This window comes from Sinocyclocheilus rhinocerous, unplaced genomic scaffold (assembly GCF_001515625.1).
Source record: "Sinocyclocheilus rhinocerous isolate Xijiao unplaced genomic scaffold, SAMN03320098_v1.1 scaffold1406, whole genome shotgun sequence".
In the NCBI taxonomy this organism is placed as follows: Eukaryota; Metazoa; Chordata; class Actinopteri; order Cypriniformes; family Cyprinidae; genus Sinocyclocheilus; species Sinocyclocheilus rhinocerous.
The window spans coordinates 99,959-115,152 of NW_015647095.1; the positions used below are offsets into that span (position 1 = coordinate 99,959).

The following is a 15,194-nucleotide window of genomic DNA, read 5'->3' on the forward strand; positions in this document are numbered from 1 at the left end:
TTTAGTGATCTTTTGGCGTCTCCTTGTGGTCCTGTTTGATATTGCAGCTTGACTAGTGCTTAATTGTATTAAAAATGCTCTAAACAATTTTATTTTTTATTTTATTGAATTTTTTATTTTTTGCACTATATAGTAGGCTATATAGATAAATTGTAAAAAGGTATGGGGGAAGTAGGGGGTTACTATTTGCCCGTCACTGTATGCCATGGAAGAAACAGTCAGTCAAAGGAGTAGGCTGCACAATTCTGGATAAATTGATCACTATTTTTTATTTTTTTGTATCAAATAGAGATCATGATCCTCCTACAGATAACTAACCCACTTCTCCAGGCACCACTGGTCATATATATATGGTTATTTGTATGTATGCATGTATGTATGTACCAAGAGTTCCTGTAAAACCACAACAAATTCCTTGTGTATGCGCACACTTAAGTGGTGAATAAGCTCATTCTGATTCTGCTTCTAATATAACTAGCATACATGTTTCACTTTTTGTGAGAAGAAAGCACCCCTAACAACTTCTGAAAGTGAACGGTAGTGTTTTACTCAAGCATTACATAAAAATGTCATTTTAACATTAGTGTAAACATTTTAACATGAGTTAAGGAACTGAATAATAAAAAGGACAAATAAAACACTGCTTAGTATTTACTCTTTGAATTCAATATGCACTGATTCTTATTTAAGCTACAAAAGTTATTTAGGTAAGAGCAGTGAGTGATTTTAGTAAGAAATGGTTATAAAAACTGAAACAGAAGCGAAACAAGTAGGAAAGAGGAGAAATAGAAAGCGATACTTATCTTTTGCCGGTGTCCCTGCCCGGGTGGAGTCGCACGGTAGAGTCGATGGTCTTTACACGAGGAGGCCTTCACGCGACCGCTGCTAGTCATGAAACTAGAGTGGTAGTACTTATATGGTCGTGTGTTGTTTTCAAACCGTTTATTAACAGCAGATAGTTGTTTGTCAATATTTAGCTTTGCTTTTGTGGAGATCTCGCCATAAAATGTTCGTCCGATGATAGGATGTCCTACCTGCCTTTTAACCTATGTATCTCCGCACAGCCAATAGCGAGAGTTCGGGGCGTGGCTACAGTAGTAGGCTGAGCCGGAGGGTGTTCAGTCTGTTATAGAGCGACATTTGCGACAAAACTTTGGATCACGTTGTAGAAGTGCAAGCAAATTTCGGAAACTTACCAAAATACACGTTGGCAGACAACAAGTAAACGCGGTAAAACAAGTGTAAACACTGGCAGTGGTTTTAAAAGATTTTAATGGAGTGTTTGCCACAAGATGAACGTACAGAATATATTTTCGACAGGTAAGCTAAACTTAAGTATTCCTAATTAATATGTTGGACCTTTTATAGAAAGTAGCTACCTACTTATACCTGTTGACACATACCTTCGCTTTTAAACACATGTAAGAGCTGTGTTTGTGATGTTTAAGTTAGGGAAGGCCTGACACGTGAAAGTGGCGTTTGGAAAGGTTGTTTGAAAACATGCCGTTATTTTTGTAGTTCCACTAGATGACAGTAGCGGTGCAGAAACTGCATACTTGTAGGCATCCTTGGGCTTTTTTTACATTTGACTCTTTTGACAGAGTTTACATGTGGCTTATGTTGTGTTTTAAACCCCGTTTTCTCTTTATGATTTTCAGTCTTTGATTGTTTTTTTCACTACCCAATATCGTCTGTCTAGAGATGCTTGTAATCATTATTATTATTTTGTGCTCATGTTTGTGGTCTTTTCCCACCCATTGTGTTTTTTAATGGTTTATTTATTTATTTATTGCTTGCTTGCTGTTTTTTAGGCTAAATTAATCAAGTTACTTAGACATCCACTTTGACGCCATGTTTCTTCATTTAATTTAAATCAGACCTAAGACCTGACTGTATGATACAGTCTGTATCTCATGTCCCCTCTAGTTGTTTATGATCCTCAGGCTGTTCTGTTTATACAGTCCTCTTTGCTTTTAGTTTATTTCCTTGTCTATCTACAAAAGTAGCTACTGCGTCAAACCCTACAGTGTTTTCCTAGATTTTCCTCCTAATGGATTTTCACAAAGCCTAAATTAATCTGCTTAGGTCATGCAAGCATTGACATCTATTACCAGGGCAGGTGGTAAACACTCACCTTTATATTTTAAATGAGGCAGAGCAGGGTATATGAATGGCCTGTTTAGTGTCAAGATAGATCATCTGACAAAGCAAGTGTAAGAGAATATAAAAATGGGTGTAGCATCACAGAAACAAGTAGCATATTTCACACTATTGTACATTTTCCCCTACATCCAGTGCAAGTTTAAGTTTAGAGACAAATCATGTTAGAGGCAGTGAATAAGATCTTTCTAGTTGTCTAGCACCTGTCTAGACATATGCTGTTGTAGAAACAAACAATTATGTCAGCCATTATGTATGCAAGGCACATTCATGCATCAATATACATGTATTCTCTATTCAAACACAGGCTCATCTTAACTATTTCATTACACTTTCTTTCCGAATTTAACGTTGTTTTCTATCAATGTTTGAAACAAATTTTAGCATTATCTTTTGAGTTGCACACAGTGCTATTCAATATATTCTGGAATTTGGAGACTTTTTTAAGTTAAAACAATAGTAGGAACAAGTGGTAACTTTATTTTTAGGCCCTTTTGTGAATATCGGTGGTCCTCTATGGTGCTTACTTCACAGGACTATGTGTTTACAGGTTAAAACAGCAAATAAAAGGAATTACATGTACCATTATTACCGCTAAACAGACACAACATTTTCAAAATTTCCTCCTGTTGCTTTCCTTCGGACGCAATTCAAAGGTCACAAACACGTGTGAAGAGGCAGAGACTAATGTAACCCCAGTCTTCTGGTGTAGTGTTAGAGGAGAGCCAGTCACTTCATGCTGACCGCTGGTCCACTCTCGTGATTCCTCCTCACGTACAAGCAGCGGCCGTCCCAGAGCTTGTCCCAGAATGCAACATGCCTCGCTGGCTTTTAGCCGGGCGTTGTCCACAGCTTCCAAACATACTCGCCGTCTGCAGAACAGACCAAAAAATGTTTAGACATCCTTTCAAACAGGCTTATTAATTAATTCTATATAACAAAGCTATGTTCAGGCTAACAGTGGAGGTTTATATGATGGCTGACATCGTTCAAGCATTGTTCACCTTAACAAACTGAGACTTTCCGCACTGTGACTGTAGTAAGGGTCACCAACACACACGATTTTGTCAAGTTTTTCAATCAAAACTGAGCGTGCTTGTTGCATCTTCTCAAAGTCTGAAAACACCACAAGCACCTGCACAGACAAAATGGATAATTAAAGAGTAAATGTATTATAAAATAGGTCAAACAGGACACATGCAACAACTAACTATATACCTCAGCTTGCATGTGGAAGAGCTCTTCCTCTCTTTGTAAATGCTTGGCCACAGTGATGTTTTCTTCCTGTTTGGAAAGAAACTATTAGAATTGCTTGTTCTCTCTTTGTTTGGGAATACACAAATTTTTATTATTTAGCACCTTGACATCATGCTGTCTCACAGTCTGTAGTATGTACTCCAGTCTTCGGGTAACGCTGTTAGTCACGTCGTTAACATTTTCTTTACTGTTTTTGACGCTGATGGTGACGGTGGCGCGGTCCGGAGGACACGATAACTCCGCACAGCCCGTCATCTGAACCACTCTTGCGTTGCTTTGAGCGTGTAAAGGTGTTTGCTTGCGTCCCCGTTTAAACACCGATTCGTTTTCGTCTCGGTAAACATCACCAGCATTCGGTGAAACTGTAGCAAAGACACGAGACGGGCTGTGCGCCATGTTTGTTGGTAAACCAACGTGGCGCTATGGCAACGTGTCCAGTGCATGGCGGGAAATGATGTTGTTGTTGTTGTAGTCACAGCGTGTTGTACGTCACAACAGCAATATCTGAAATGTTGGTAAGTTTTAGCAAGAACGTATTTAAGTCTGTACATTTCAGATAGTTAGACTCGTTCAAATAGTTTAAAATATGCTTCATTTTACTCTTACAGAGTTTGAAAGCAAATTATTTTTGAGAAGTGACCAGCAGAGGGCAGCACAGATCAACAGACTGGTTTAAAGAGCTCAAGACCGCAAGCCATGACTGTATTTATAGACGAACACATTTTGCACAGATCGTTTGACAAAACAAGTAAATTTTTATCAGAAAATAAGGTAGACCTAATTTTGTTACGTACAAATTAGTAAATTCCAAAGCACTATTTTAATTTAAAACATTTGAAGTATTTATAATTTAGATGTGTAAATAGCAAAGGCTTCCTATGTGATATTACCATAGGAAAATTAATGCATACCGATAATAATATTGTCCTGTTTATAGCAAAATAATAATACCAATAATAATAATAATAATTATTATTATTATTGCTATTATTATTTAGATATAAACAAGACAATACAAATAAAGTCAATATATTTAGGCTGACCTGTTTAGTATACAAATTCTTAAATATTTTTGTAGTAATTTTAGTTATAACAGTATTGAAAACAGCAGTGCTTAATAGCAGAAATAGCAGTGTATCTCAACACATTTATTTCATTATTAATTTAGTGTTTTTTCAAGGATCAAGTAAATATTAGACATGCTATTTTAAAACATTGTAATTGCTTATAAGTTTTGTTTGTTTTATAACCAAACCTATTTACTGATTTCCAAATCAGATGCCAACCTTTAATAGTTTACCCAATTCAAAACATAGTTCATCCCAATACACTAATTGAAAACATATGATATTTCATAAATGTTTGTATTATTAAACGTTTTTTAAATATATTTTAATGTGACATCAGAAAGAATAGAATATTATTATTGTTATATTCTGATTATTATTGTACATATTAGAAAGAAATAAAGGCAGATATGATGCATGCATGGCCACTGAAGTCCCGTCTGTTTGTTTGTATTAAACCGTAAAGTCCTCTGTCTAATCTCGCTCTGAAAATGCGCAGGACGTATTTGTTGATATTGTCTCGGGTTGCGCATAGTTCTATGTTAGCTTTTTGAAACTGTTTATCTGATGATGTGTCTTTGCCAAGATACATGCAATGGCTTCTTTTATTTGCTTAGCCGTGTGGGCTCTGACTCTGGACCGCCGCCATTCTGTTGAAGGAAGGAATATTTAATGTTCAAGCTGGGATCGTGGGTGTAGGAGTGGGGTTTGGAGACACTGAGCGCTTCAAACGGACTGATAAGCAATCCGATAAGTTGCGTACGGAAGCGCAGCAGTCGAGCTGTGGAAACAAGGCCAATTCCCAGGAAATGAAAAATAGCATAAACTCTTTATCCCTCTCTCTGTGGCCTACATGGAGTTAAAAGAAATTACCTCTGTGTCAGCCGCAGTGAATCTGATCTATTTAAGGGCTTTAACATTTTAATACAGTACATTACTTTAACATTTTAACATTAAGATTTATTTTATTGTATTGCATTGCATTTATTTTGGTGTTAAATGCGATACACTGGCCTCTTTCCCCCATTTATAATACTACAAAGCTACATAAATTCACCAAGAAATAGTTTCAGTAATTTAATTTTCATCAGAGATCACCTGCGTAGTCCACCTGTCTGTGATGTCATGTGACACCTCTGTCCACCTGACCTCTCTCTCATTGATTGGCAGTGGTTGGTCTCCAAAGTGCCCGCTTGCTGTGAACCCTGGGAGAATGCGTTTTGACTTGTCTTTCGTGTTCCTGGACATGATTAGAGACTACAGCAGGGGAGAGGGGGTGCTGAGTCTGCCCGAGGGCATGAATGTATATGTATTTGTGTGTCTTTTCCCATGTGTTAGCCCTGTGGCGCGCCAGTTTAATTCGAATATGTCAGTCACATTGGGAGGCTCTAAAATTCTGCTTGTTTGGACAGTTTCAAATTAAGCTAAAGCATTTTAGTGGTATGCATAAAATGCATATTTTGTGTTTTAGTGTTTTAGACAGATAAGTTTCAACAAATAAAGCAATAAAAAAAACTTTTATTTAGAGACTACAGTAAATAAAATTTGGTGCAAAAATGTTCTAAATTTCTTGTGTAATAAATCTCAGAAATTTGCTTGTAAATGTCATTACTATTTGCATGGAAAAATGCTCATTTCAAGACTGACATTTTCTTTTAAAACTTCACATTGAAAAATAATTTTTAGCAGTGTATAAGTTAAAAAATAAATTGAATAAAAGTTCTGCTTGCAGTTCACAACATTTGGAGCTCATGTTTTTTTTCCCTATGGCCTGTAAATACATATTAGCTCAAATAAACAAAGTCATGCACGTTTCAGTGATGCATGTCATTTGGTCAAATTTTATACACAAAATCTCAATTTTCACTCAGTTATTACTCTGTTTCTTGTTTACATCTTCAGAAATGTGAATGACAGTTTACATATACATTAAACTTTGTGATAGACATATTACCTAGAATATCAAATTCAGATCAAAGTCCTATATTGTTCTACATAACATTTGTTCACAAGGGTACATGTTGAAGTTATTAACATATTGTCAGTTTATACACCACATTATAAAAAGGAATTTCCCTCCCCATTTTTTAAAAAAAGTTTCACTTATAGGTTTTTACCCCTAAACGGGTTTGTAGAATTGTTATACAGTGAAACAGCTTGATTCATACTCTTTTTATTCTTTTATTTTTACCACTTGTTTTGCTTGTCAGTATGTAAATTGAAAGAAACGTAATACTGTTGCGTATTTTGCAGTATCACGTCAATCATATCGACCTGTCAATCATGATAAATATAATTGTTTATCCAGTTGTGCCTCATTAGAACTGGTTTGTTAATGCCTCACCTTTGGTTCTGACCCACAGGGCTTGCTATCGAGGGCCACTGCTGAGCAGACCGCTGATGCGAAATGAAGTGCTATTAAGAGTAGTCAAGTGGTTTAAGATCTATGAAATCTCTTTTAGTAAGCTCTCAGCTTTCTGTTTCTCGTACGTTTAGTTCTCCCTTGTGCTTTCAGCGTCTCTCTCACCCTCGTACTCTCAGTCTTTCTTTCAGTCTTGCTCTGTTATGCAGAAATGTGTATTTTAAAGGCTGCTTGTATTTCAGAGCTCTATTAAAAGTTCAAAGCTGCAGTTTACTGCTGTAACAAGAGCTACTCCTGATCCAAACACTCGGCTAATGAGAGAGAGCCAGCTGCACCCCCATCTCCCACCCTGTGGCCTGTGGCACCCATATATGAATGTGTTTTGATGCATTATTGTGTGTGGATAAAGGAACCGCTTTATAAGACCGTAAGCATTTTTTCTTTCCGTCAATCTTTAAATAGTTCTTTCACCATGTCCACCATCTGACTCTGTCTCTCTTCTGTTCTACTGATAGACTGAAGTTGTAAATCTTTTTGATAATGGAAAATCTTTGCAGGACTTCTCCCTCTTCCCCTAGTCCCCACTATTCTGAAGCTGCTTTTTATTGTCATTCAGACCCTTGATACATTTTAACCACAGAAAGAATCCTGTGTGTGTTGTGGTGGGAGTTTCTTTAATAGTTTAACAGAGTATTATTCCAGTATGCATCTATAACAAGAGTGAATTATTGTTCTTCTGAACTCCAGAACGTCACAAACAAATAAATAAACACTTTTAAAGGGGCCTTGTGATTATTTGGCAGCGGTCTTGGAGGATGATAAGATGAGAAGCTGTGATTTGGCAGGCCACGATTCTATTGGGAAAAATTGAGCGTGACCCACTGAGTGAGGAATGGAATTAAAGAGACCGTTTTGAGATTCTCCGGCCCTGTAACCTCATAAGACTGGTTCACCACACTAAGCTTTTTTATGTGATTATTAAATATAAAAATAAAATGTTAGAGAGGAAAATACACATGTGAGGTCATTTGGGCTCGGAGGAATGGTCTTCTGGACTTCTCTTTAGGACTGTGCCATTTTAAATGCCAGAATTTATTTTACCAGCTAAACTTACCAGAGAGTTTGGTACATTTGCTCTTTCACTGTCTAGCAAAAGATTCAGTAGGAGTTACATTGATTCATTGCACACACTTTATTCTGGTTACTCAAATACTTGATTTTGGATTGACGCTTCATTGCATTCTGTGTTCAGATGCTTTTGTATAGTGACTCTTGTTCCTGACAACCGATTTCTGACATTGTGCCTGTTTCATGTCTTTTGCATCACTCCATGGTCATTTATTTAATCATATAATGAAATAATTTCAATTTATATCAATATTTAATGTTCATTTATTAATTATTTGAAAGTTAGTCAAGTAGTAAGGAGGATAATGAGCAAATCGCCAGTCATTGTGGCAAATGTTCTTTGGCTTTTATTTTAAAATTGTTGTTGCTGGTTTGTTTTGGTCATTTCTGCTCCCCCCCACCCCCCAATTTTATTATTTTTACAGCTTTTAATGTTAATAATAATAATAATAATAATAATTATTGTTAATAATAATAATAATTATTATTATTATCATTATTAATATTATCGATCACCTTGTTCTTTGTTTATTTTGAAATAATTTTTGTTGAATTTTTTGCTTTTTTTAAATGTCTTTTTAAAATCACTTTTATTAGTTTTACATCTATTATTATTATTATTATTATTATTATTATTATTATTTATTTCATTTATTTATTATTATATATATTTATGTATTATTATTAATATTATTATCATTATTATGTATTTGTATAAATGCAGTTTTCTATTCATGTTATTAAAAATAATGTTATTATTTTTTAAGTTATTAAATTTTATTATTAATAAGTTTTCTGCATTATTAAGCATATATTTTATAATAATGCATATATGCATATATTTTTTTACATGTTTTTTATTATTATTATTATTATTATTATTGTAAATAAAATCAGAAATAAGAAACTTGTTTGTAAATATTCGTTTATAATAATAATAATAAAAAATGGTTTGTTTTCAGCATTATTTGGCAGGTAATCATTTTTTGCTTTTTTCCCCTTTTTAAATTTTGTAACTTGCCATCTTAACTTAACCATCTACATTTATGATGATAAAGAAATTGTAAGAGTTTTAAGTGGTGTCTTCAAAGAGTAACACTGGTAGTGCTTCCAAACTCTATAAACATACATGTTAAATTATCATTGCCAGCCCTCTAAAGTAGTGCCCTCAGTGCTCATTCACAAGCTAATGTTCATTTTACAACCGCATATCCTCGCCTTGCCTTGGCACAGCCAAAAAGTCCAGTTCCTCTCATCTCGCTCTCATTTAAACACTTTGGGTTTAGCCTGACTGAGAAATTGGCTCTACAGGGCAGCACATGCCTGTTCTAAAACCCAGACCGCCGTGAGCTACAGGAAACTGCCACAGCAGAGTCGAGCCAACACAGCACTGCTCTGGGACACGGTGAGGCTTTAACCCAGACTCCCCAAGCCAAGATGGCGCCCCTGCAGTTGAACTGAGCCTCTACTGGGGTCTCATTTAAACAGGTCCAGTATTTTGTAATAGATCTGGGCGAAACATAGAGGATGAGCCATGATATTTCTGCCCACAGGTTGAGTGGAGATGAATGGGAATGTGTGTGTGTTTGGGTAAGTCGTGGCAGTGGTGTATAATAACAGAGTCTAGAAGGGAGATTAATGTGTAGAGTTATTGGTGTAATGATGGAGTCGGCTCTCTGGGCTTCAACTTCGAACAGATGAAATTAATGAAGTACCTATTCACATCCAGGACGCACAGGAGACCAAGCAGACAGAAAAATGGCCTTGTGTGTGTGTTTGTACTTTGTGACTGGTGAGGTTGCAGTGAATGAGTGGCGTATTTTAGACGGGGGTTAGCGAAGATATTAGGGTTGGTTTTTGGATGGTAAAAGTGTACCCAAGAAATGCTGAAAAAAATGTATGTATCTGTTTACATGTGTGTTTATAAATGTCAAGGAGAGAGTTAGTGGGAATATTATCGAGTGTTTAATATATGAGGATCGTTGAGAATTTAATGATTTAGGTTCCTCCCAATGATTCCAGATCGTTAATGCTTCAGTTTTATGGTTCTTTTAGTACTTTTAAAGTTGCCATGAAATAGAAATTCATGGTATACTTTTGATCTGATTGTGAACAATTCATATGCATATGTTTTCTTTTTTTTGACCTCGTAATCCTTAATTTTCTTCTGGTTCTAAATAAAATAGTGATGCACGTGTGTGGTAAGAATATTCTCCTGTGAGTAGACCAATAAGGTGTTGACAGAAATGCCTTCTCCCCCAAAACACACCTAGTAGTCTACCCATCACAATCTTGAGTTCTCCTTCCTCTGGTCTTTGAACCCTTAAGTGTCAGCTGACCCCTGGAAGCCTCCCCTCAAAAGAATGATTGGCAGCTAGATGCTGGGGCTGAATTAAAAGCAGTTGGGTCCACAGAAGGAGAAAAACAATGAGAGAAATTCTGTCATAAATATGATAAAATGGTTACTGTAAGTTTCCAAACAGTCATTTAAAATTTAAGTGTGTACATTTTTGGATACAAATATTTTTGGGATTAAAATACTTTTTTCGATCCCATCTTAATTTTCAAAGTCAACTCTAAGCAAGTCATTTGTGGGGTGATTTTACCATAAATTTTAAACACTGTGGTTGTGTAGTGCTATCAAAACATCCTTTTTGAACCAAGAACAATCCTTTAACCTTTTGTTTTCCAAAGGAACAACATCTATACCAATTCACTTTTTTATGTGATGCCAGTCTCTATGGTTGGGAATCGAAAATCGATTCTGATTCCAGAATCAGATAATTAAGGTCAGGAATCGGATAATTGTTGTCAAATTAAAATTTCGATTCCGCCTATCGAATCCTATGTGCTTTTTTTTTCTTCATCTGTGAGGACCGGACCTAGCGATCTGCCAGGACCTTGCTCGCTAATCTAAGCGCTCCAAAGTTTGGCTACATTTGCGATCAGAAAACAAAAAAAGCTTAGTATAATATCTGTGATAGCTAAACATGTTGCAAGTGAGGTGTCACCACCAACATGACAAAGCACTTTAATTCAATAGATTGTTAAAGATCGCGAACGCGATTCAAACACCAACGTGAGATATATCGCATTACCGAATACCGGCACAAGTTTAGACGTGTGCGATCAATGTTGTGATCACTTGGTTCATCTGTGCAGCGTACGATCACATCAGTGTGATTTGAACATTTAAATCTGCGTTCGCGCTGCCGCTGACCTAAAGAGAGCAGCTGTCATCTGTCATGAATGAAACAGCTTCACAGTCATTTCAGCCACACAGTATCATTATTTCTGTGTTACAAACACAGAAGTACTGGGATAAAAGTTTATAGTTCAGATATAAACTGTGTGTACGATGTGTATGGTAGCGTTTAAAATAGAGTAAATCGCTCTATTTTGCAAGTAATAGAATTGAATTGAAATCACTAGAATTGAAATAACTCAAATTTTGAAAGTAATTTGACACTTCAAATGAAGATTTATCGATTACATTGTTATGCCAGTAGGTGGCGAAAAGGGGCTGTTAAAATGTATTTGTCTTTGAATCATACAAGAGATTTGTTCAAGAACGCTGATTCATCCTGTAATGAAACAAGTACATCTTGAGTGAGTCATTGAATCATTCATTCATAAATTATATGTGATTTTGTTTAGTTGTTTAATGTTTTTTCTTCAGAATCATTAGAGAACCACAACTTCCATTGGGGAAAAAAATAACTAAATTTATCATGCAGTTCTATTTTGCACACAAACAGCTCTTAAAGAGTGCAGTTTTTATGTAGCCTGTTGATTTTTGTTCATGGTATTCAGCTCCAATAAATGGTTTGCAAAAATAGACACAGGATAAATGTTTGATATCATTATTTAATCACATTGGAATCGAAACGGGGAATCAAAAAGAATGGGAATCAATAAGCAGAATTGGAATCGGAATCGTAGTTGATAAAATTCAAAACCCTACTTGACCAACGGTCTCTCAGGTCTTCAAATATCCTTGGTTCTGTGTGGTTGTATTCACCAAACCACACCGAGCGTGAGTGCGTGGAGCATGGAGCACGGCCAGCCTCGCTAAACAGGCGTTTTAAATGGCCGAGGTGCAAATCTACTGCCCATGCGCCAAGCGGGTGTCAATTTTTCCTTGGCTGACTGGCGGACTAGCAGATCAATAAAGTTAATTTAAAACATTCACACTCTGCCATCTGAAATCAACCATTTAATGACTCTCTGTTCCAGTAAAACTGCAAAAAGGCCCTTCGGATTTACAGCAACAATAAGAGGGAAGAGAAGAGAGGGGGGAAAAAACACGGTCACTGAATGCAGTCGGAAAATGCGAGCATAAAAAGACAAAAGAGAGGAAACTCGGGCCCTTTGTTTTGTTTTCACCGCAGACCGAGTGGTTTAAGACCTCATTATTGACAGTAAAGGAACAAACGAAGATGAAAGGTACAAACACAAGTCTCTTGATCTCTATTTCTCAGAAGAAATAGACCAAATGGAGGGATAAACCGTGCTGTGGACTGTAAAGAAGTTTATTGATGTGACTTTATATACTTTTAAAAGGTTAAGTGTGTAATTTCTGCACCACTAGCATCACCAGCCTGAACTGGGAAAAAATAGGTTTCCCTGAACATGCCCTTTTTTGCCATTGGTCAAACAAACAGATAGTCCCACCCCCAAACTCACATCATTGTCATCAACAGTCAGTGTTGATTTGTCAGAATGGTCAGGTTTAATGTTTTAATAGTACCATAGAGCTTCAATTTTTACACTTTTTGGGGAAATAAACCAACAGATGGTTTGCTTATAGTCTCTGCATATTAAGATGGGATATAAGTCTAAAAAGATTAAAAAAAAACAAACAAACATCTATTTAATCTGTAGAGAAATATTCCAGGTTCAGTATGACTTAAACTCAAGTTATGAGTTAACAGTATTTTTGACACTTTCTTTCTTTATCTTTTTCTTTTTCTTTCTTTCTTTCTTTCTTTCTTTCTGTTAAAATTGTGCATTATTTGAGCTGTAAAGCTGTATATATTTATTATTATTATTATTTTATTTATTTTATTATTTTTTTTACAATCAGGGGTCAGTTGCATAAACATATCTACTGTTATAGTTTGAAATGGTTTGACCAACTAGCAGTTAGCCAAGAGGTAATCAGTCTTACTTTTCTGACTCAAATTGGGCCAATCTATCTTTTTGTAACAGACTTAAAGAAATCATGACCAGTCTTTAAGAAAACAAGTTAAATGACTAATTTTTTAAAGGGGTCATATGATGCGATTAAAATTTTTCCTTTCTCTTTGGAGTGTTACAAGCTCTTGGTGCATAAAGAAAATCTGTAAAGTTGCAAAGACTAAAGTCTCAAATCCAAAGAGATATTCTTTATAAAAGTTAAGAGTCTGTTCTTTTTAGCAACATCATATGCCCCCTTTAAGACTGGTCTAAGCAGTTTATGCAACCAGTCCCTCAGTTTAGGGTTTTAGGCTATGTTGTCATGGCAACAAATTTGTAAAATAATAAAGTTCCACAGAGAAGATTAGTAAGTATTTGACCCTTCGCAGGGAGCTTGATTGACAGGCGATCTGACCAATCATAACACCAAATCCACCTTTTTGTCCGACAAACAAATCAGACAAGAGAGTAGATTAACTTCATTGGACTTAAGCTTGAAAAAGGTGTGTATTGACATCTTTCTGCAGTTGAAATAAAATACCTTCTGATGTTCATTCATGTTTATTTCATGCTTTAAGTAAATATGAAAAGAAATCAGTTCACATGCCGCTTGGACTGAGGCACTACAGTGATCTGTCACGACACATTAAAGAGCCACAAAATTTTATTTATTGTTTGAATTTCTTACAAAATGACAAAATTTGAAAGCTTTGAATTTGTTTCACATCTAAAGTAACCTGCTCTGTCTTGTCTGTCGGTGCCTTGTCAGTTTTCACTTTGCTCAACAATGCATTTTTCACTGCGTGAGAACATGATGTGTGGCGTGAGAGCGCCATGGCTTTTCGGACATAGCAACAGTAACGAAGGGGGTCGAGTCTTTGTGAAGGGTCAATTCAGTTTTTTGTCTTTTTGTTATTTTATTTTATGGGTGAACAAGTGAAAATTCTTTTTCTGGTTATCAACTGGCCACAAATGCTGTCAATTAAGCTTAATTTATACCAGTGTTAATTTCGTTGACGAATAATTTTCGTCATAATTTTCGTCAACAACATTTTTTTCACCGACAACAACGAGACAATAACAAACTAAAACTCCTTTTGAATGACAAAAACTATGACGTAAATCTATTGACATTTTCGTCAATGAATAAAAACGAGACGAAAATGTTAGGGAGGGACGATTTGGGAAGAGATTCATTCAGAACGAATCTGCTGCGTGGTTCGGAGGTTAGATGCGTACATATGAACCGGCGGGACATAAGCTAACATACACTTGCTGCACGTCGCATAAAACGTTCAAAAATGTCAATATGTGGGAGTAAGAGAAGAGCAGACACATGGATAAATCTGACGACGCAAGAGAGAACTCAATTCGGTCCGCTTTTCAGAGCACAGACACTGAAGTATACACACAGAAAGCGCATCTCACAGTGCGCGAGTAGTACTCTTTCACGTAGCATGAATGGAGAATTACACACAAAATGATGTCAAATTGTCCGTTTTGACGAGTATTCACGTAAACACAGTTGATTACGTCTTAAGTGAACGTAAACAGTAGGGAGAATGTGTATCAGTACATTGCATCCATTGCAGCTGTGCATTCGATTTTAAAGGGATAGCAGCCTAATTTAGTTGCTATTGTACAAATCATTGATGTTAATCAAGCAACAAAAGAAAGACAGAAAATCACGCACTGCTCTTGACTGAAAAACTTTAGTAGCCCTAAAGATGAATCTAAATTTATTTATAGAAATAAAGATGTCTGCTTGAAATAATGAAGAATACGGTAAACAAGTTGCTATAAAGAATGCATAATTAGCCTATATAACCATTGGTATTTCATTAAAAAGAAGACCATGTTCTTATTCTTTATGAGAAGTGGTTTTATTTAATTTTAACATAAAGGCATGTTGTGTGTCACCGCAGTTAAATCGGTGTCTATCATGATAAAACCTTAATATCAAACCTATATAATGAGTTTGGAAATTTTAGAGAAATGCTTAATAAATGCATTACACTGTAACTAAACCCATTAGATTTTAG

At 35.9% G+C, this 15,194-nt stretch overlaps 1 protein-coding gene and 1 long non-coding RNA gene across 2 annotated transcripts in view; one reads left to right on the forward strand and one right to left on the reverse strand.

Annotated features, from left to right (window-relative positions):
• Nucleotides 1–11,321, forward strand: part of LOC107708807 (uncharacterized) — a 19,880-nt gene extending 8,559 nt beyond the window's left edge. Inside the window, exons 2-3 of the long non-coding RNA XR_001636413.1 lie at nucleotides 7,271–7,273; nucleotides 11,310–11,321. This is a non-coding gene — a long non-coding RNA (uncharacterized LOC107708807). The remainder of the gene's footprint in view (nucleotides 1–7,270; nucleotides 7,274–11,309) is intronic.
• Nucleotides 1,582–3,842, reverse strand: LOC107708805 (interleukin-1 receptor-associated kinase 1-binding protein 1 homolog). Its single transcript, XM_016513119.1, has 4 exons — nucleotides 3,520–3,842; nucleotides 3,379–3,444; nucleotides 3,165–3,295; nucleotides 1,582–3,032 (listed from the first exon to the last, which is right to left on the reverse strand). Exons 1-4 carry the CDS (start codon nucleotides 3,811–3,813, stop codon nucleotides 2,774–2,776), a joined length of 750 nt encoding a protein of 249 aa, XP_016368605.1. The 5' UTR covers nucleotides 3,814–3,842; the 3' UTR covers nucleotides 1,582–2,773.
• Nucleotides 11,322–15,194: the final 3,873 nt, after the last annotated feature.

What these genes read in the sequence shown, in the direction of transcription:
- LOC107708805 (XM_016513119.1), bottom strand. Translation starts at nt 3,813, where the DNA reads ATGGCGCACAGCCCGTCTCGTGTCTTTGCTACAGTTTCACCGAATGCT. An exon ending in TGAGACAGCATGATGTCAAG is followed by an intron (nt 3,445 to 3,519) that starts GTGCTAAATAAT and finishes CTTTCCAAACAG; the next exon opens with GAAGAAAACATCACTGTGGC. An exon ending in TCTTCCACATGCAAGCTGAG is followed by an intron (nt 3,296 to 3,378) that starts GTATATAGTTAG and finishes TTGTCTGTGCAG; the next exon opens with GTGCTTGTGGTGTTTTCAGA.